The sequence below is a fragment of the Rhinopithecus roxellana genome, chromosome 17 (assembly GCF_007565055.1).
Source record: "Rhinopithecus roxellana isolate Shanxi Qingling chromosome 17, ASM756505v1, whole genome shotgun sequence".
In the NCBI taxonomy this organism is placed as follows: Eukaryota; Metazoa; Chordata; class Mammalia; order Primates; family Cercopithecidae; genus Rhinopithecus; species Rhinopithecus roxellana.
Genome location: NC_044565.1, coordinates 4,102,705 through 4,125,448, shown reverse-complemented (window position 1 = coordinate 4,125,448; position 22,744 = coordinate 4,102,705). Strand labels below are relative to the sequence as shown.

The 22,744-nt window shown below is 43.1% G+C and overlaps 1 protein-coding gene across 2 annotated transcripts in view; it reads left to right on the top strand.

Annotated features, from left to right (window-relative positions):
• The window catches only part of TTL (tubulin tyrosine ligase), a 54,697-nt gene that overhangs the window by 25,471 nt on the left and 6,482 nt on the right, over positions 1–22,744 (top strand). The window contains exons 6-7 of one of the 2 annotated variants that reach the window (XM_010386340.2): positions 8,260–8,403; positions 16,897–20,074. In XM_010386340.2, the coding sequence (XP_010384642.1) occupies positions 8,260–8,403; positions 16,897–17,011 (259 nt within the window). In that variant the 3' untranslated portion in view covers positions 17,012–20,074. Of the gene's footprint in view, positions 1–8,259; positions 8,404–16,896; positions 20,075–22,744 lie in introns of those variants that run through there. The other variant, XM_030921085.1, reaches the window with a different exon arrangement.

Here is a 22,744-nt window from a genome sequence, read left to right as displayed (position 1 = left end):
CTGCCATCTTATTATTTGTTGTCTGTCCCCTCCTTTATTGTAGTTTTTGTTTTTTGTGTCTCCTTTTCCCATCTTCTTTTTAATTATGTGAAATATTTTTAGAGTTTTATTTTAATTTTTCTGTTGAGCATTTGGCTGTCTTTTTTTGTGTGTGCTTGCTCTAGAAATTACAATATAGCTATCAATTGTTTCACAGCCTTCTTAGAGTTAATAATTTACCACTTCAAATAAAATGCAAAAACCTTATAACATAGTTCACTAACTCTTGCCCTCTGTGTTATAGTTATCATATGTATATATCTACACATTGAAATCTCTACCACATAATGTTATTATTTTTGCTATCAACAGTTATATATATATATGTATTTGTACAGGTATGATAGATTATCAGGTTGGATTATTTTTAAACTATAAAACCAAACTCTATACTGTCTATAAGAAACCCACTTTATAAAAGGAGAAAAATATTCTTTTATATTTACCCAGATACTACTTTTGTATTTCATTCAGTTGCGAAGTTCTGAGATTCTCTCTGGTATCATTTCCCTTCAGACTTAAGCATTTCTTTTAGAGTTTTTATATTTACCCATGTACTTCCTTAAGTTTTAAAGTTCTGAGTTTCTCTCTTAAGCATTTCTTTTAGAACAGTTTTGCTGCTGGTAAATCCTTTTAGTTTTCTGTCACCTGAGAATGTGTTTATTTCACCGTCTTCCTGAAGGGTATTTTCACTGGATTTATACAAATACAATATTAAGCAAAAAAAAAAAAAAAAAAAAAAAAAAATGCAATAAATACGAGCTATATAGAAGATGCATACAAATTTATTTCACTTACATAAATTTAAAAAACAAGTAGAATTAAATAATGTTTTATTTAGCTGAAAACCCATGTATGGTAAACATGTAAAGCAAAACAAAGAAGTGATAAACATAAAATTCAAAACAGTGGTTATTTCTATCCCAGAAGGAAGGCAAAAGGGACACAGGGAAGAGGCTTAAAGATAGTGGATGGTAGGCTGGGCGCAGTGGCTCACGCCTATAATCCCAGCACTTTGGGAGGCCGAGGCGGGTGGATCACGAAGTCAGATCGAGACCATCGTGGCTAACACGGTGAAACCCCGTGTCTACTAAAAATGCAAAAAATTAGCTGGGTGTGGTGGTGGGTGCCTGTGGTTCCAGCTACTCGGGAGGCTGAGGCAGGAGAATGGCGTGAACCGGGAGGCGGAGCTTGCAGTGAGCCGAGATTGCACCACTGCACTCCAGCCTGGGTGACAGGGCAAGACTCTTTGACTCAAAAAAAAAAAAAAAAAAAAGATAGTAGATGGTAGGTACATATATGTAATTGATATTATGTATATTTAAAACTCACAAGACAGCATTCCTATGATTATAGTTAATATTCATTTAGAGTTTCACACACATTTTCGCCTTTTATGTTGTTTCTCTTCCTTTCCTACATTCCCTTGCTTTTATCTAGGATCATTTTCCTTATTGTTAAGAAACTCATTTTTAGGCCAGGCGCAGTACCTCACGCCTGTAATCCCAGAACTTTGGGAGGCCGAGGTGGACGGATCACTTGAAGGCAGGAGTTCGACACCAGCCTGGTCAACATGCTGAAACCCTGTCTCTACCAAAAAAGGCAAAATTAGCTGGGCATGGTGGTGCACGCCTGTGGTCCCAGCTACTCGGGAGGCTAGGTGGGAGAATCACTTGAACCTGGGGGTGCAGAGGTTGCAGTGAGCTGAGATTGTGCCGCTGCCCTCCAGCCTGGGTTACAGAGCGAGATTCTGTCTCAAAAAGAACAAACTAATTTTTAGTAGTTTTTAAGTAAAGTCTGCTGTGATAAATTAGTTATTATTTGTCTAAAAATATATTTTGTCTTTATTTTGTTAAGGACATTTGCTCTGGAAATAGATTTCTAGATAAGCAGTTAATTTCTTTTCCCACTCTGAAGGGTGCATACTGTTGTATTCTGGCTTCCATCTTTTCTGCTGAGAAGTCAGGTGAAATCTTAGTATTGCTGTTAATGTATCTTTTCTCTATTTTTGAGATTCCTTTACATTGGTTTTTATAAATTTTACTATGAGATGTGTGTAGTTTTCTTTGTACATATTCCTGCGTTTGGGTTCATAGTGCTTCTTGCACTGTGGCTTGGTATCTTTTACCAGTTTTGGAATATTCATGGATGTTATACTTTCCATTGTGTCTTTTGTTCCATTCTGCTCTTCTTCTGGGTCTCTGATTACATGATTGTTAATGCTTTTCACTATTTCTCACACTTTTACGGCATTTGTGTATCATTTTATCTCTCCATGGTTGTACTCATTCTTCTGACATCTTTGTTTGCTAATCCTTTCTTTTTTTTTTTTTTTGAGACGGAGTCTTGCTCTGCCACCCAGGCTGGAGTGCAGTGGCCGGATCTCAGCTCACTGCAAGCTCCGCCTCCCGGGTTCACGCCATTCTCCTGTCTCAGCCTCCCGAGTAGCTGGGACTACAGGCGCCCGCCTCATCGCCCGGCTAGTTTTTTGTATTTTTTAGTAGAGACGGGGTTTCACCGTATTAGCCAGGATGGTCTCGATCTCCTGACCTCATGATCCGCCCGTCTCGGCCTCCCAAAGTGCTGGGATTACAGGCTTGAGCCACCGCGCCCGGCCTCTAATCCTTTCTTTATCTATTAAAACTTATTAACAGTTTTTAAAAGGTAAAAGCTTTTAAAAGCTGCTGTTAAACTTGCCTATTGAGTTCTTGATTTTAGTGTGCTTTTTAGTTCTGAAATTTCCATTTGTTTCTTTTTTTCATATGATAATTGTCTTATGAAATTCTCCCACTTGCCTTGTATTTTCTTGAAGATAATGGCAATTCTTTAACATCCTTATCTGATAACTCCAAAATCCAGATTACCCATGGCAGAGTAATCCAGAGTATGCCCTGTGTATGGGCTGCATTTGGCCTACAGCTTGTTTTTGTAAGGTCTGTGGGCAAAGAATGTTTTTTATATATTAAAGATTGTAAAAATAAGAATATGCAACAGAGGCGGTACATATCCTGTAAAACCTAAAATATTTACTGTCTGGCCCTTTATAGAAAAAGTTTGCCAACTCCTGAATTTTAGATCTGTTTCTATTGTCTCTTTTCTCTCTTGGTTTTATTTCTAAATATGCCCAGAAGTAGTTTTTTAGTGTTAGTGTTCATTTACTACAGTTTACTAAATCTAGTAAAGATTTTTTAAATGAGGTGTAACATGCACAAAGTGTACAGTTTCCTGAGTTTTCAGTTATGCATATACTCGACCTAACTGTGATGTAAATAAAAATATAAAACATTTACAGCATCCCAGAACACTCCTTTGAACTCCCTCAAAATATATATTCCCTGCCAAGCCAGCCCCGGGGTCTCATGCCTGTAATCCCAGCACTTTGGGAGGCCGAGGCTGGCGGATCACGAGATCAGGAGATTGAGACCATCCTTGCTAACACAGTGAAAGCCCGTCTCTACTAAGAAATACAAAAATTAGCCAGGTGTGGTGGCGGGCGCCTATAGTCCCAGCTACTTGGGAGGCTGAGGCAGGAGAATGGCTTGAACCCGGGAGGCAGAGCTTGCAGTGAGCCAAGATTGAGCCACTGCACTCCAGCCTGGGTGACAGAGCGAGACTACCTCTCAAAAAAATAATAATAATAATGAATAATAAAATACATATATTCCCTGCCAAAGACAGCCACTTTTCTGACTTTTATCACCTTAGATTCATTTTGCTTGTTCTTAAACTTTATGTAAATGGAATACCATATTTATTGTTTTATGTTCAGCTTTTTCCAGTGTTATATCTGTGGCATTCATCCATATTATTGCACATAACAGTAGTTTATCCTTTTTATTACTGTGTAATATTCCATTGTGTAAATATTTCAGTTTAATCCTTCTGTAGTTGGTAGACATCTGGGTTTTATCTCATATATTTTAGACTTATAATCTATCTGAAGTTGTTGTATATCAAATTTCATGTCTTTCCACAAGGATATCCCATTGACCCAGGGCCATTTGTGCATAAGATTATCCTTTCCCCAATGCATTGTGGTGTGTCTTTGTTACAAATCAGGTGGCTGGCTGGGCACAGTGGCTCACACCTGTAATCCCAGCACTTTGGGAGACCAAGGCGGGTGGATCACAAGGTCAGGAGTTTAAGACCAGCCTGGCCAACATGGTGAAACCCTGTGTCTACTAAAAATACAAAAATTAGCCAGGCATGGTGGCGTGCGCCTGTAATCCCAGCTATTTGGGAGGCTGAGGTAGGAGAATTGCTTGAACCTGGGAGGTGGAGGTTGCAGGGAGCCAAGATCATATCACTGCAATCCAGCCTGGGCAACAGAGCAAGATTCCATCTCAGAAATCAATCAATCAATCAGTCAGTCAATCAGGTGGCCATTTATGTGAGGGTCTGTTCCTAGGATTTCCGTTCTGTCCCATTGTTCTACCATCCACCACATCAGTGCTACCCTGTCATAATGACTGAGACTTTTTTCCTTACCATATTCTCACATAGAGCCCAGTAGAATAATTACAGGGCTTGGAGTCCCATTTCTTCAGGGAGTATAGGTGGTTGGAATTCTGACACCAGATAAATCAAGTATGCTGGGAGAAGAATTCCTATTTTAGGCAAAAGCTTCATTGGAAGTTTGCGGTCCCCTCTCCGCATTGTTCAGTGCTGAGAGTGTGGCTGCTGTGGTGCTATAAATGCTCCCAGCAGCTCTCAGGTTTGCTTTCTTTCCATCTAGCCTCCCCCTAACTTCCCACTCCAGCCAAAAAAAGATGCACTGTATAAGTCTCTGATGATGGATAAAAATCCTTTAAAGTAAATTATTAATCTTGAGCTTTCAGCCAAAAAAAGACAGACAAAATTAGTTTGGCTTCTGATTCTCAGTTTTTCCTTTATGTTGGAATGTAATACTTCTTTCAATTTTATTTTATTTTATTTTGTCTTATTTTTTTGAGACAGAGTCTTGGTCTGTCACCCAGGCTGAGGTGCAATGGCATGATCTCATCTTACTGCAACCTCCGCCTCCTGTGTTTGAGCCATTCTCCTGCCTCAGCCTCCCGACTAGCTGGGATTACAGGCATGTGCCACCACTCAATGCTAATTTTTTGTATTTTTAGTAGAGACGTTGTTTCACCATGTTGGCCAGGCTGGTTTTGAACTCCTGACCTCAAGTAATCTGCCTGCCTCAGCCTCCCAAAGTGCTGGGATTACAGGCATGAGCCACTACGCCCGGCCTCCATTTTATATTTCAGTATTTTCTCTCTCTTTGTTTACCATGAGCATCTATTCAACTTTGAAATCTTCCTTAATTATAATATTTTAAAGAATATTCTAATTAAAACAGGCTAAGTACGGTGGCTCATGCCTGTAATCCCAGCACTTTGGGAGGCTGAGGCAGGCAGATCACTTGAGCCCAGGAGTTCAAGACCAGCCTGAGCAACACGGCAAAACTCTATCTCTACAAGATACAAAAAGAGTAGTAGGGTGTAGGGGGGTGTGCCTGTAGTCCCAGCTACTTGGAAGGCTGAATTGAGAGGATCGATCACTTGAGCTCGGGGAGGTCAGGGCTGACTGCAGTGAGCCTTGATTGGGCCACTGCACTGCAGCCTGGACGACAGAGTGAGACCCTGTCTCCTGCTTTTTTTTTGGAGATAGGGTTTCGCTCTGTTTCCCGGGCTGGAGTGTAATGGTGTGATCTCGGCTCACTGCAACCTCCATCTTCCATGTTCAAGCGATTCTCCTGCCTCAGCCTCCCGAGTTGCTGGGTTGCTGGGATTGTAGGCATGCACCAACACAGCCAACTAATTTCTTTTTTTTTTAAAGCGGAGAGCCAGGGTTTCACCATGTTGGCCAGGCTGGTCTCAAACTCCTGACCTAGAGTGATCCACCTGCCTCGGCCTCCCAATACGCTAGGATTACAGGTGTGAGCCACGTCGCCCGGCCAAGAATATTTTAATTAAAGCAAAAGTTAAGGATATTCTTGTGTAGAACAGGTATTTTTTTTTTTTTAATGTGGTATGTGCTTGTCAATGCAGGTTGAATATGAATGGGAGAAGAAATTTTTATTATAATTGGTTTTTAAATGAGTCATCTTAAAAGAACCATTTAAACCAAAATAGTTTTTAAAGGTTTAAATGTATCTATTGAAATACTTTTCTTTTTAGGAAAAAAGAAAAGGAGATTGAAGTTTGTGGGGGGCCGAGGGAGGAGGATTGACCCTGGCTTCAAGTTCACAAAGGCCTCAGTTCTTTATTAAAGTCGTGAGTCAAAACCTGCATCTAGAGCTACGTCTTAGTCATGTGGACAACAGTTCCCTGTATCTTGTTTTGTTTTGTTTTGTTTTGTTTTGTTTTTTTTGGAGACAGAGTTTTGCTCTTTCGCCCAGGCTGGAGTGAAGTGGCGCTGTCTTGGCTCACTGCAACCTCTGCCCCCTATGTTCAAGTGATTCTCCTGCCTCAGCATCCCGAGTAGCTGAGATTATAGGCACCCACCACCATGCCTGGCTAATTTTTGTAATTTTAGTAGAGACGGGACTTCGCCATGTTGTCAGGCTACTCTCGAACTCCTGACCTCAGGCGATCCACCCCCCTCGGCCTCCCAAAATGGTAGGATTACAGGCGTGAGCCACCGCGCCCAGCCGACCCCTGTATCTTTTTCCTTCCAGGTACACTAGAAGGACAGTTATCTTTGGTACCCCTAGAGTCATTGTAGTACATTTAATTTACTGAGAGAAATATTTTGCCCCAGCATTTAGTTGGGTGAAAAATCAGGAAAGATCTTTATAAAACAGAAATGGCATAGGTTTTCTGGGATAGTTGTAGGTAAGAGGTATTTATTTTTCCTAAATAATAGATATATGGTTATCATAATGAAATATGATGAAAAATTGTTCATAGCAGTAACATTTATTAAATGCTTCCTAGGTGCCAGGAGTTATGACAACTTCCTTATGTAATTATCTCATTGAACAATCACTCGTCCAAGATTTTGGCCTGACCTGAGACTTCATGTACTTGTTCATTCATTATATTTCTGAGATTCACTTTCAACTTTTTTCTGTGTCACTAAAATCGCGCCATTTTTCCATTCATTGTTGCTAATAATACTTTTTTCAACATTTTGTTTCAACTTGCATAGCTCTTAAATCTTTTAATTAGCAATAATTTGCCATTAGAACTAGAACTAGCGAAATCAAGAGGTCAACATGTTTTTTTTGCAAATCCTGCCCTTCACCAAAGGGAAGTCCATTCTTTACATGGCAAAGATACATGGAAATGTTTTTTTTTTTTTTTTTTGAGACGGAGTCTCGCTGTGTCGCCCAGGCTGGAGTGCAGTGGCGTGATCTCGGCTCACTGCAAGCTCCGCCTCCCGGGTTCCCGCCATTCTCCCGCCTCAGCCTCCGAGTAGCTGGGACTACAGGTGCCCACCACCTCGCCCGGCTAGTTTTTTGTATTTTTAGTAGAGACGGGGTTTCACCGTGTTAGCCAGGAGGGTCTCGATCTCCTGACCTCGTGATCCACCCGCCTCGGCCTCCCAAAGTGCTGGGATTACAGGCTTGAGCCACCGCGCCCGGCCAAATGTTTTATGTGTTGTAAACAAACATGGCAGTAGCCCAGCTGTTGGAGGAATCTTCATTTATAGAGGCCACAGCGACTCCGCACTCTACTGCTTCTTGAGACATGGGAAAATGGCTCTTGCCTGGAAGAACATGAGTGGTTGCAGAGTTTTCTAACAAATGCTTGATAAGTAACATTCTCTTGTATAACCTAATGGTAATAAGTTGAAAAGAGAGAAATTAGGCCAAGCATGGTGGCTTGTGCCTGTAATCCCAGCACTTTGGGAGGCCGAGGCGGGTGGATCACCTGAGGTTGGGAGTTGGAGACCAGCCTGACCAACATGGAGAAACCCCGTTTCTACTAAAAATACAAAATTAGCTGGGTGTGGTGGCGCATGCCTGTAATCCCAGCTGCTTGGGAGGCTGAGGCAGGAGAATCGCTTGAACCCGGGAGGCGGAGGTTGCAGTGAGCCAAGATCACGCCACTGCACTCCAGCCTGGGCAAGAAGAGCAAAACGCCATCTCAAAAAAAAAAAAAAAGGAAAGAGAGAATTAAGTCAAAACTGATATTTGTATTCATCTCATATAAAATCTTTTAAGCATACCTCATGTCTTCCTTCTCCTTTGACCACCCTGTTCTAATGAGCATTTCCCCTCCTGCCTCATAGGAACTGCCTCCTGAGCGTGGAGCCTGCCATTAGCACCAAGCACCTCCCTTACCAGAGCTTCCAGCTCTTCGGCTTTGACTTCATGGTGGATGAGGAGCTGAAGGTGTGGCTCATTGAGGTCAATGGTGCCCCTGCGTGTGCTCAGTAAGCCTGCACGTCATTGTGTTTTCACGGTGGGAAGTTGGTTCTGCAGTTGGAATAGTCTGGGTACAAGTGTAGACACTTTGACTGCTGTGAGGGAGGATGCCACATTGATAGGAGACCCTTGGGAGGACTCTTTCTGGCAGGGGCTTTGCTGTGTCATTTCTTTTCCCATTTCCCCATGTATTGTAAGCAGATAGGCCCAGTGCGGTGTCCCATGCCTGTAATCCCAGCACTTTGGGAGGCCAAGCCAGGTAGATTGTCTGAGCCCAGGAGTTCAAGACCAGCCTGGGCAACATGGCAAAACTCCATCTCTACAAAAAATACATACATTAGTCAGGCATAGTGCTCTGTGCCTATAGTCCCAGCTGCTCGGGAGGCTGAGGTGGGAGGATCACTTGAGCCTGGCAGTTTGAGGCTGCAATGAGCCATGATTGTGCCACTGCATTGCAAACTGGGTGACAGAGAGAAACACACTGTCTCAAAAGAAAAAAATATAAGCAGATAGCCTGTGCTCAGGTGGGTGGTAGATGCCATGGGAGTGTTAAAGCTCATTACCACCAGAGAGACCCGTGTGACAAGCTGAGTGAACAGGATCCTGTGATGTGGCAACCCAGAAGTTCAGGGGCTCCTGAGACAGGAAGGAGTCTGAGAAGGTATCTTAGACATGGTGGGTCTGGAGCTGGGGTAGAAGAAAAGAGGATTCAGCTGCACCAAAGGGTGCTGGGGAGAGTCTTCCGAAAGAGGTGCTGCATCCTGCGGGTCTCGCCCTGTCTCGGGCTCTGCAGGCCTGGGAGATGCCCAGAGGAACAGAAGCTCCCGAGAACCTGCCCTCTGGAACTTCTGCTCCTCTCGGGAGAAGCCTGGCTATAGTATGACTGCCATGGAGTCATTAAGGAGGAAGGAAGGTAAGAGAGGACCTTCTGTGGAGGGCCTTATGTTTCAGGGAAAGTCACTTGGACTCAATTCTCTTGTGCTGAGAGTTCTTCTTTCATGATCCACTTTCATCATGTCAAGACCCTTTCATGGTTCCCATCTACATCTTGAAGAAATTGAGTGATTTTTCAAAATGTCTAAGAGAAAGTCCTGTACTTGCAAGGGACAGCATCAACACACAAGTTGTTCTTTACATAGAAGCTAGGCCTTTACCATTGCCTGATGGTTGCGACAGGCATGATTCCATCTTGTTCATCAGTCTCTGCAGCTGATAAGTGCTTATTAGGTGCTGCCTACCTGGCCAGGCTCTGTATGAGGCATGGGTTCACAGTGGGGGCAAAGAGAGACACAGGCTGTACCCTTCTTGGGAAGAGACTGTGGGCAGACAGAGACCAGGCAGATGTCAATTACAAACGAGGACAAGGGCTTTAATGGAGAACAAAGGATGCTGAAAGGTAACGTAACTGAGCCAAGGGCCCACGATGGGAAGTAATGTTGGAACTGAGATCTGAAGGCGAAATGCGAATTAGATGGGCTAAGGGCGGAAGAAGGCAGGGCTCCGCACCTTCCCTCACCACATCGACAGTAGTGTCCCCAGTCTTACCCACTGTCCTTTCTATCAGGGCTTTGTCCCTCCGTGGTGCTCTAGACCTTACCCTCCTCCTGATCCTGTCCTCTCATCTGGCTCATTTACATTGTCACTTTTTTCCCTCTCTGATGCGTAGTTCTCATCAGCATGCACAGTCCCAGCAGATTTTCCCAACTATTCAAAAAGATGTCCTCCCCGATGCCACATCCTGTTCCAGCAATCACACCTCCGGTTCCCTTCACAGCCAAGCTTCTGGAGAGCAGCCTCTGCACAAGCTGTCTTCTCTTCCTCTGTTCCCATCCATGCTGCAGTCCATTCCAGGCTGGCTCCCATTCTGATTGCCCCATAGAAGCTGTTCTTTGCAAGTCCCCAGCCAAGTCCTTATTGCCACCTCCAGCAGCCTCTTTCTGTTCCCACCCCCTGGACCTGTCAGCAGCATTCGAGGCCGCTGACAGCACTCGCTGAGCTGCTTTCCTGTCGTGGCTGGGCACGTGGTACTAGGCAGGCTTGCCTGGGGAGGTGTGGGCAAGCTGAGCTCCATCTTCCTCATCCAGTGCCTCTGATCTTAGGCCTGGGTGTTTGTCTCCTCTCTCTGTATGTGATCTCAGCCAACTTCATGATTTTGAAATTACCAAATTACATCACAGCCCAGAGATACAGAGTAGTATCTGCACCTGCCTTTCCTGCCAGAATGTCCCCCTGTCTACCTCCCAGACTTGCCCATCTCAGTCGGTCGCCACCCCCCACTCCCCACAGAGACTAAGCTCGAACCTGACAATGATCCTGCCTCTGCCTCTGCCTTCCCTTCCCCTCCAGTCCTGCCCATCAGGGCCCTGTGAGTTCTGCCTCTAGCCTCCGGAGTCCTTTGCCCTCCATTTGCACTGTCACTCCTGCATAGGTCATCTTCCACCATAGTGAAGGCTTTGGCATAGAGCCTTCTAACTGGGGTGCATTTCTGCTCTTGCCCCAGTGAAATTCATCCTCCCAGAGCAGCCAGTGTGTAAAGCGGACACCAGACCATGCCATTCTCCAGACTTCCCATTGTACCTGGGACACAAACCAGATTCCTCCCTCCATCTGCAAGGCCACTGCCTTACCCACCTCTCCAGCTTCATCCCAAGTCACATTTCCCTTGATTGCTCTTATCTGCAGTGGGCCTTGGTGCTTTCTGTTACCTGTGTATGGAATCCCCATCACCATTACCACCACCACCAGCCTTACCATGGCTGGCTGCTTCTTTACCAAAACAACATCTTGAGGAAGCTTTCCCTGAACAGTCCTAGCTCTGATTTTCTCTAGTCAGAGCCTTTGCAGTTTCCCTTATTATTCTGTCATCAGACTAACTCATCAGAAGAAACTGTGTGTGTGTGTGTGTGTGTGTGTGTGTGTGTGTGTGTGTGTGTGTGTATCAACCCCTTCTTCTTTATTCTACCCTGTCATCCACTTCTGTCCTCCTTCTATTCATCCCTGGGTCTTCGTTTAGCTGCCACCGGGGAGTCTTCCCCTGCCACCGGGGAGTCTTCCCCTGTCACTGGAGAGTCTTTTCCAGTGTCCCTTCAATTATGCTGAGTTGGTCCTTTTCCTGGGTGCCCCTCCCTGTAATGCAAGATGACTCTTACACACTCTTGAAAGCGCCTGCCTTCCCCACCAGTTGTCTGTCTTGTTCACCTGCAAGGCCTTCCATAAATATTTGCCAAGGGAATGCTTTATCTTCATGCAAAACCTTCTGAAGCATTTGTATATAGAGTGGTAACCAGTTTTATTTTATTTTATTTTTGACTTTTGATTATTATTATTATTATTATACTTTAAGTTCTAGGGTACATGTACACAATGTGCAGGTTTGTTACATATGTATACATGTGCCATGTTGGTGTGCTGCATCCATTAACTCATCATTTACATTAGGCATATCTGTTAATGCTATCCCTCCCCCCTCCCCCCACCCCACAATGGGCCCCATTATGTGATGTTCCCCATCCTGTGTCCAAGTGATCTCATTATTCAGTTCCCACCTATGAGTGAGAACATGCGGTGTTTGGTTTTCCATCCTTGTGATAGATTGCTCAGAATGATGGTTTACAGCTTCATCCATGAACTCATCCTTTTTTATGGCTGCATAGTATTCCATGGTGTGTATGTGCCACATTTTCTTAATCTAGTCTGTCACTGATGGACATTTGGGTTGGTTCCAAGTCTTTGCTATTGTGAATAGAGCCCCAATAAACATACGTGTGCATGTGTCTTCATAGCAGCATGATTTATAATCCTTTGGGTATATATCCAGTAATAGGATGGCTGGGTCAAACGGTATTTCTAGTTGTAGATCCTTGAGGAATCGCCACACTGTCTTCCACAATTGTTGAACTAGTTTATAGTCCCACCAGCAGTGTAAAAGTGTTCCTATTTCTCCACATCCTCTGCAGCACCTGTTGTTTCCTGACTTTTTAATGATTGCCGTTCTAACTGGTGTGAGATGGTATCTCATTATGGTTTTGGTTTGCATTTCGCTGATGGCCAGTGATGACGAACATTTTTTTCATGTGTCTGTTGGCTGCATAAATGTCTTCTTTTGAGAATTGTCTGTTCCTATCCTTTGCCCACTTTTCAATGGGGTTGTTTGATTTTTTTCTTGTAAATTTGTTTAAGTTCTTTGTAGATTCTGGATATTAGCCCTTTGTCAGATGGGTAGATTGTAAAATTTTTCTCCCATTCTGTAGGTTGCCTGTTCGCTCCAATGGTAGTTTCTTTTGCTGTGCAGAAGCTTTTTAGTTCAATTAGATCCCATTTGTCAATTTTGGCTTTTGTTGCCATTGCTTTTGGTGTTTTAGTCATGAAGTCCTTGCTCATGCCTGTGTCATGAATGGTATTGCCTCAGTTTTCTTCTAGGGTTTTTATGGTTTTAGGTCTGACATTTAAGTCTTTAATCCATCTTGAATTAATTTTTGTATAACCTGTAAGGAAGGGATCCAGTTTCAGCTTTCTACATATGGCTAGCCAGTTTTCCCAGCACCGTTTATTAAATAGGGAATCCTTTCCCCATCTCTTGTTTTTGTCAGATTTGTCAAAGATCAGATGGCTGTAGATGTGTGGTATTATTTCTGAGGGCTTTGTTCTGTTCCATTGGTCTGTAACTCTGTTTTGGTACCAGTACTATGCTGTTTTGGTTACTGTAGCCTTGTAGTACAGTTTGAAGTCAGGTAGCGTGATGTCTCCAGCTTTGTTCTTTTGGCTTAGGATTGTCTTGGCAATGCGGGCTCTTTTTTGGTTCCCTATGAACTTTAAAGTAGTTTTTTCCAATTCTGTGAAGAAAGTCATTGGTAGCTTGATGGGGATGGCATTGAATCTATAAATTACCTTGGGCAGTATGGCCATTTTCACGATATTGATTCTTCCTATCCGTGAGCATGAAATGTTCTTCCATTTGTTTGTGTCCTCTTTTATTTTGAGCAGTGGTTTGTATTTCTCCTTAAAGAGGTCCTTTACATCCCTTGTAAGTTGGATTCCTAGGTGTTTTATTCTCTTTGAAGCAGTTGTGAATGGGAGTTCACTCATGATTTGACTCTGTGTTTGTCTGTTATTGGTATATAGGAATGCTTGTGATTTTTGCACATTTGATTTTGTATCCTGAGACTTTGCTGAAGTTGCTTATCAGCTTAGGAGATTTTGGGCTGAGATGATGAGGTTTTCTAAATATACAATCATGTCATTGGCAAACAGGAACAATTTGACTTCCTCTTTTCCTAATTGAATACCCTTTATTTCTTTCTCTTGCCTGATTGCCCTAGCCAGAACTTCCAACACTATGTTGAATAGGAGTGGTGAGAGAGGGCATCCCTGTCTTGTGCCAGTTTTCAAAGGGAATGCTTCCAGTTTTTGCCCATTCAGTATGATATTGGCTGTGGGTTTGTCATAAATAGCTCTTACTATTTTGAGATACGTCCCATCAATACCTAGTTTATTGAGAGTCTTTAGCATGAAGGGCTGTTGAATTTTGTCAAAGGCCTTTTCTGCATCTTTTGAGATAATCATGTGGTTTTTGTCTTTGGTTCTGTTTATATGCTGGATTACGTTTATTGATTTGCATATGTTGAACCAGCCTTGCATCCCAGGAATGAAGCCAACTTAGTCATGGTGGATAAGCTTTTTGATGTGCTGCGAGATTCAGGTTTGCCAGTATTTTATTGAGGATTTTTGCATCAGTGTTCATCAGGGATATTGGTCTAAAATTCTCTTTTTTTGTTGTGTCTCTGCCAGGCTTTGGTATCAGGATGATGCTGGCCTCATAAAATGAGTTAGGGAGGATTCCCTCTTTTTCTATTGATTGGAATAGTTTCAGAAGGAATGGTACCAGCTCCTCTTTGTACCTCCGGGAGAATTCGACTGTGAATCTGTCTGGTCCTGGACTTTTTTTGGTTGGCAGGCTATTCACTATTGCCTCAATTTCAGAGCCTGTTATTGGTCTATTCAGGGATTCAACTTCTTCCTGGTTTAGTCTTGGGAGGGTGTATGTGTCCAGGAATTTATCCATTTCTTCTAAGTTTTCTAGTTTATTTGCATAAAGATGTTTATAGTATTCTGTGATGGTAGTTTGTATTTCTGTGGAATCGGTGGTGATATCCCCTTTATTGCGTCTATTCGATTCTTCTCTCTTTTCTTGCTTATTAGTCTTGCTAGCGGTCTATCAATTTTGTTGATCTTTTCAAAAAACTAGCTCCTGGATTCATTGATTTTTTGAAGGGTTTTTTGTGTCTCTATCTCCTTCAGTTCTGCTCTGATCTTAGTTATTTCTTGCCTTCTACTAGCTTTCGAATGTGTTTGCTCTTGCTTCTCTAGTTCTTTTAATTGTGGTATTAGGGTGTCAATTTTAGATCTATCCTGCTTTCTCTTGTGGGCATTTAGTACTATAAATTTCCCTCTACACACTGCTTTAAATGTGTTCCAGAGATTCTGGTATATTGTGTCTTTGTTCTCATTGGTTTCAAAGAACATCTTTATTCTGCCTTCATTTCGTTATGTACCCAATAGTCACTTCAGGAGCAGGTTTTTCAGTTTACATGTAGTTGAGTGGTTTTGGGTGAGTTTCTTCATCCTGAGTTCTAGTTTGATTGCACTGTGGTCTGAGAGACAGTTTGTTACAGTTTCTGTTATTTTTTTATTTTTTATTTTGTTTTGAGATGGAGTCTCACTCTGTCACCCAGGCTGGAGTGCAGTGGCGCAATCTCGGCTCACTGCAAGCTCCACCTCCTGGGTTCATGCCATTCTCCTGCCTCAGCCTCCCAAGTATCTGGGACTACAGGCGCCCGCCATCACGCCCAGCTAATTTTTTGTATTTTTAGTAGAGACAGGGTTTCACCGTGTTAGCCAGGATGGTCTCAATCTCCTGACCTCGTGATCCACCTGCCTCGGCCTCCCAAAGTGCTGGGATTACAGGCGTGAGCCACTGCGCCCGGGCAATTTCTGTTCTTTTACATTTGCTGAGGAGTGCTTTACGCTTTACTTCCAATTATGTGGTCAATTTACTTCCAATTATGTGGTCAGTTTTAGAATAAGTGCAATGTGGTGCTGAGAAGAATGTATATTCTGTTAATTTGGGGTGGAGAGTTCTGTAGATGTCTATTAGGTCCACTTGGTGCAGAGCTGAGTTCAATTCCTGGATATCCTTGTTAACCTTCTGTCTCGTTGATCTGTCTAATGTTGACAGTGGGGTGTCAAAATCTCCTATTATTATTGTGTGGGAGTCTAAGTCTCTTTGTGGGTCTGTAAGGACTTACTTTAATCTGGGTGCTCCTGTATTGGGTGCATATATATTTAGGATAGTTAGCTCTTCTTGTTGAATTGATCACTTTACCGTTATGTAATGGGTTTGTCTCTTTTGATCTTTGATGGTTTAAAGTCTGTTTTATCAGAGACTAGGATTGCAACCCCTGCTTTTTTTTTTGTTTTCCATTTGCTTGGTAGATCTTCCTCCATCCCTTTATTTTGAGCTTATGTGTGTCTCTGCATGTGAGATGGGTCTCCTGAATACAGCAAACTGATGGGTCTTGACTCTTTATCCAATTTGCCAGTCTGTGTCTTTTAATTGGAGCATTTAGCCCATTTACATTTAAGGTTAATATTGTTATGTGTGAATTTGATCCTATCATTATGATGTTAGCTGGTTATTTTGCTCATTAGGTGATGCAGTTTCTTCCTAGCATCGATGGTCTTTACATTTTGGCATGTTTTTGCAATGGCTGGTACTGGTTGTTCCTTTCCATGTTTAGTGCTTCCTTCAGGGTCTCTTGTAAGGCAGGCCTGGTGGTAACAAAATCTCAGCATTTGCTTGTCTGTAAAGGATTTTATTTCTCCTTCACTTATGAAGCTTAGTTTGGCTGAATATGAAATTCTGGGCTGAAAATTCTTTTCTTTAAGAAAGTGGAATATTGGCCCCTGCTCTCTTCTGGCTTATAGAGTTTCTGCTGAGAGATCTGCTGTTAGTCTGATGGGCTTCCCTTTGTGGGTAACCCGACCTTTCTCTCTGGCTGAGTGGCAACCAGTTTAAGAAATGTGGTCACAAAATAGAATTTCTAGGGCAGATTTTGGTAAAACACAAAAACAAGAAAAACTGCCAGGCACAGTGGCTCACACCTGTAATCCCAGCACTTTGGGAGGCCGAGGTGAGAGGGTTGCTTGAGCTCAGGAGTTCAAGAGCAGCCTGGGCAACATAGCAAGACCCTGTCTCTACAAAAAATTTTAAAATTAGCTGGGCTCAGTGGTGCACACCTATAGTGCCAGCTACTTGTGAGGCTAAGGTGGGAGGATCCCTTGAGCCTGGGAATTTGAGGCTGCAGTGTATGTACCATGATTGCGCCACTACATGCCAACTTGGGAGACAGAGTAAAACCCTGTCTCAAAAACAAAAAACATTTATTTTTTTTGCTTGCACTTTGATGAACATCCTCAGTGATATTTTTTAAAACACATTTCAGGAAGCTCTATGCAGAACTGTGCCAGGGCATCGTGGACATAGCCATTTCCAGTGTCTTCCCACCCCCAGATGTGGAGCAACCTCAGACCCAGCCAGCTGCCTTCACCAAACTGTGATGGAGGGACACTCCCTGCTGCCTTGGAAAAAGCACGGGGTCCTGCTCCAGCAAACGGTGAAATGACTGGATTGCTCTTTATCCAGCCCACAGCAGGGGAAAGAAAGGCAACTCGCAAAGATGAGATGGAAGAAGGCACGTGAGCAGAGGATGCAGCTCCCGAAGAGAGGGTTGCTCAGGGGGCTTCCCAGGTGGAGCATTCAGCAATGCTGTTGAGACTTTTGAAAACAACTTTGGTACACAAAGGCAGCCTTGTGAGCAGAGCTCCTTCCCCTCTCCCCAGGAATGGCAGGGCACTGGGACCTCTGGTCGGTGCCTCCCACCCACTGCAGCCCTAGTGCCTTAGCTCCATGCCTGGCTGCAGCCCCACTGCTCTGGACTGTGGATTGGATGTCAGAGCATATTGGAGGTTGCCTGTGTGTTCCCCACCCATCCCTTCCGTAACACTCTGCCACTAAGCTCTGGGCAAGCATGCACCAACAGTCCTTAGTTTTGTTTTGTGCACTGGCCTCTCTGTGAAGGTGGTTTCCCTCATCACCTTCCTGATGGCGTTTGGTCAGTCACCTGTCAGGGTTTGTGTGGGTTGGGCCCCAGAACAGCATATGCTGCCCTAAGTCTGCTCTCTGCATGTTTTAGAAACAAAGTGGCAAGTCTGCCCTGAACCTGTAAGCATCAAATAAGCATGAGAGAGAAAAAAAACATGATATATTGCTTTACTTAATAGGTTGAATATGGTAGGTCTTTGAAAATATGATGATTCAATTTTCGTTACTTTAACCAAAATTCTAAATGCAGTTTTGCCTAGTCCCCCCCCCCCCCTTTTTTTTTTTTAAAAACCTTTATAAAAACCTCTCTGAGGATCAGGAATCAGTAAAATTCCACTCCCCAGTGGCCCTGTCCCAGACAAAGGTTGCTTTCCCCCTTTTTGTTCTTTTTATGCCCCAAGCACTTTCTGCAGTAGCTAGAAGGACAGGTTTCCTTCCAGGAAGGATTTGAGTTCCTGTGCCTGTAGGCATCAGGAGAGTATATGTGAGAGTATATGTCCTGCCTGAATGGGAAAGTCTTCTAAAATGGGAGAGAAGTGGTTTCAGCTCCACACAGTGTCTTGTAAGTCTCAACAAATGTGTACTGTTAGAAGTGGCTTCCACTTACTGGATTAACTAATACTTTATAGGCTTTTCAGGAGGCCACATCACTAGCAGTAGGGAGAACAAGATGTCATTTGTGTTCAGCGTAAGCTGAGTAAACAGGCCCTTCCTAGAGTGTCCTGGAAATCACAGCAACCCATTGAAAACTGCTGTCCCCACCAGAACGTGCTATGTTCTTTCTTCATGGCTATGTGTGCTCCATTCCTCATTTCTGCATGGCTCAAGAAAACATTTCTGCAGTCGGGTGAGACTTTTACAAAAGAGGAGAAAATCAGTGCCTCCTTGAACATGATGAGATGTGGGAACTTACAATGAAAAAGGCAATAATGATAGAAATTATTTCTTAGGTGCAGCAATAGTTGATAGGATCTGAGGGTGTTACCGTGGGGTGAAGTGGAGAAGGTCCCAGGTGAATTGGCTCTCATGGAAATTTGAAATTACAAAATAAATGTCCTGGAGGTTATCCAGAATACAGATTTTAAAAAGTTTGCCTGTAGAGCAAAATAAAACAGTCAGTTGTAATTGTTAATCTTTGAGGCCCAACACAGCCGACGGGTTGGTATTTGGGAAATTCAGAGAAGGGAATGAGATCTGATCGGATCCTGGGAAGTTGTATATCCAGTTAGAACATGTAGGGTTCTGGGTCCCTGGCAAGTCTAGGTGGGCGGGTGACAGGAAAAGCATGGGCGTTTTTGTAATGGTGTCACATGCTAACACAGGTTTGTAATTATCTTTTGGACCCAAATTATAGAGACATTCACGAGTTTTCTAGTCCTCACAGTAACAGAGCTAAGAATTCAGATGTCAGGAAGTCTGTGAATCTTGATGGATTTTCTGAGAAACCTGATTCAATGGCATATATATGAGGGAAGTAAGACTTTTAAGAAAAGAAAAAGTTATGCCTCATTCCTCATGTGGCTTCCAATAAGTATCTTAGGCACTTATTTTGTTTATAAATATTTTTTAAATTTTTAAAATTTTATTATTTTTTACAAGGACGTGGTCTCACTATGTTGTCCAGGCTGGATCGCAGTGGCTATTCACAGTTGCAGTCAGCACACTGCAGCCTCGAATTTCTGGGCTTGAGTGATCCTCCTGTCTCAGCCTCCTGGGTAGCTGGGACTACAGGTGCACAACCCCAAGCCTGGCTTTATGTATTTATTTCTGTTCATGTGGAATGATTGGTTCAGAACTGTTCCTTTCCCTTCCATGATGTCCTTGACACAGAAGGTCATGCCTGGCTCGCAGTCAGGCTTCATACTTTTGGTCCATGTAAGTGCTGCCCGTTGCTGGGGGAGGAGTCATTGTTTATTTGGAAATGTCAGTTGCAATCATGGTTCTGTCATTTGACTGCACAGTATCAGAGGAGCCTGTTAACCTCTCTGTGCCTTAGTTTCTTAGCCCATGAAAGAGATCATTGCCTGACCCAGGGACTACCTCAAGGGCTTTTGGTGAGGACAAGTGACAGTAGGAAGATGCAAGAGCCTTTAGTACCAAGGTTCTCAACACTGACTACATGCTCGAATGACGTGTGAAACTTTTAAAAAATGTTAGTGCCCACTCTTCCCCTCTCTGCCCAGCCAGTTAAATCAGAACCTCAGACAGCAATATGCCTTGAGATGCCTTGAACCACACTTGAGAAGGAAGGACAAACACATTATTACCTTGGAAGAATTGCATAAGGCTTATGACTTAAAAGAAAAAATTCTTTTTGGAAACACAAGCATTTCTTTAAGAATGACCAGATGTTGCCACATGTATTTATGACCCAAGCAGGTGTTATCTAAGCAGTTTCTCTGTTTGCTTGTCATAGCGGCATTTGGAAACTCGAACATGCTTTCATTTATGTAAGTAGTTTATGAAGCTTTGACAACGAATGTAAACAGACATGAAATTATAGATCTGCTAAATATGTATTAAGGGTGTTAATTTTTTTTTTTTTTTTTTTTTTTTTTGAGATGGAGTCTCGCTCTGTCGCCCAGGCTGGAGTGCAGTGGCATGATCTCAGCTCACTGCAAGCTCCACCTCCCGGGTACACGCCATTCTCCTGCCTCAGTCTCCCAAGTAGCTGGGACTACAGGCACCCGCCACCACGTCTGGCTAATTTTTTGTATTTTTTAGTAGAGACGGGGTTTCACTGTGTTAGCCAGGATGGTCTTGATCTCCTGACCTCGTGATCCACCCGCCTCGGCCTCCCAGAGTGCTGGGATTACAGGCGTGAGCCACCGTGCCCGGCCAAGGGTGTTAATTATTGAGAGAAAGTCCCCTTCCCCCACACTCAACTCCTATGGCAATTATGAACTCCATTTTACCAAGAACATTTAAGTGCCTGAGCATCTGTGTGATGTAGTGGAGCAGGTGCTGGCATAGGTACTAGCTGAGATGATGTGTCACTAGCTCTGCGGGATGATTGCCACATACATGGAACACCTGGGAGTGCTGGAAATGTACTGAGATTGAAACTTCAAAGTGTGTTTTCATTCACAGTAGAGGCTACATCAAGCAAGGGGAGGTCCAGCCCTCTTGCAGGTGTGGTGAGAGGCTCTACTAGCAAAGACACAGGCGCCGGAGTGGGTCCCACGTAGCATGCGGGTGCTATAGAGAAAATTCAGTGATATACATGGCTCTGATCCTGGACACAAAATCTGTACTGGAGAGGAAATAAGGCAATTGTATGAATATTTAAAATGCCTGGAATACTAAAGTAAAGTAATGATATTTCAAGTGTTTTTGTGCCCTTTCGTTCTTGTTGTAGGTATTGACTGTCCTAGGATATCAGTGGTCATTTAAATTCACCATATAATTAGCTGGGCGTGGTGGCGCATGGCAGAGGCTGAGGTGAGAGGATCGCTTGAGGCTGAGGTGTGAGGCTGCAGTGAACCATGTTCGCACCACTGTACTCCAGCCTGTGCAAAGAGCGAGACCCTGTCCCAAAAATAAATAAATAATAAAGTAAATATAAATCCATGATTCCGTTACTTAGGGGTAGACAGACTTTCTGTAAAAGGTTGGATAGTAAATCTGCTAGCCTTTGCAAACCATATAGGGCCTTTTTTTTTTTTTTTTCATACTTTTTGTTTTTCTCTCCATCTCTTAAAAAATACAAAAACTGTTCTTAGCTCATAGGCCACATAAAAGCAGGCCAGATGTGGCAGTAATTTGCTGACCCCAGGTTGTTACCGGATACATAAGCCAACAGATTGTCCTTCAAAACGGATGAGCTGCTCAGTGAAGCACTGAGAATATTTCAGCTGCCAAAGTCCCAGTCCATCTTTTCTTACATGTCTTGTGTATCGAGTTCTTGCAAAGCATTTCACCAAGGCCAGGTTTTTAAATACTTATAAACCTCACACACCTCAGGTGCTCAGTCTTGTGGATAGAAAGAGTTTCATTAATGCAAATTGTTATTAACTTGTAACTTGTGCAATAAGGCTGAATGCTTTGAACATCTTTACTTTGTATGGCTGGCCTGCCTTCTGTAGCCACTTCCACTTCCTAAATACACCTCTGGCACAGGAAAGGTTTCCATGCCAGAAGCTCAGAAACCCTGGCACCCCACTCCGAACAGGTTTCACATGCAGCATGACATATTCCCAGTGGACTCAGCAGAGATTGCATGGGCACGGTGCAGGGGGCAAGCAGACATGGACCCAGGCAGGCAGCTACTTAGGCTCCTGAGAGTGGACAGGTCCAAAGCCTTTGGAGAATTTCTCTTAAAGACTGGTTCCACTTGCTGTCCTGCTCCTTAACCTTAAGTTCTCCCATAGCCCAGAGGTGTAGTAATATTTTAAAGGTGTTTTTCCCAAGGCATCCCTCCATATCTTAGTCTATTTTGTATTGCCATAACAGAATGCTACAGAGAAGTGTATTCGGCTCATGGTTCTGGAGGATGAAAAGTCCAGTATCAAGGGGCTATATCTGGTGAGGGCCTTCTTGCTGCCTCATAGCATGGCAGAAGGCATCACATGGCAAGAGAGGGAGTCTAACTCATCCTTTTACCAGCAACCCAGAGAAAGAGAGAGAGAGAGAGAGAGAAAAGAAGGGAGGGAGGGAAGGAAGGAAAAGAAGAAAAGAAAGAGAAAGAGAAGTAAGGAAGGAAAGGAAGGAAGGAAGGGAAGGAAGTTTATAAAATAGAACTAAGTAGAAATTTTGGAGTTGCAAAGTACAAAAATACAAACGAAAAATTTACTTGAGAAGTTTAAAAATAGATTTGAACTGGTAAAAGAAAGAATCAGTGAATTAGAAGCCATTTGAGATTATCCAGTCTGAGGAACAGAAAAGAAAAAACAGCAAAGAAAAATGATTAGTGCTTCAGAGACCTTTCAGATACCATCAAACATAGCAACATACACAAAATAGAAGTCCTAGAATAGAGAAGTGAGAGAGAGGGAAGGGGATAAAAAATATATTGGAAGAAATAGTGGCCAAAACCTTTCCAACTTTGAGGAAAAACATTAAAGTGAATCCAAGAAGCTCAACAAATTCTAAGTAGGAAAGACTCAAAGAGTCCACCTCAAGACACATCAGCCACTAAGAAAATAATTTTAAATATATAGTAAAAAATGACAAGGAAAAGGAAATATATA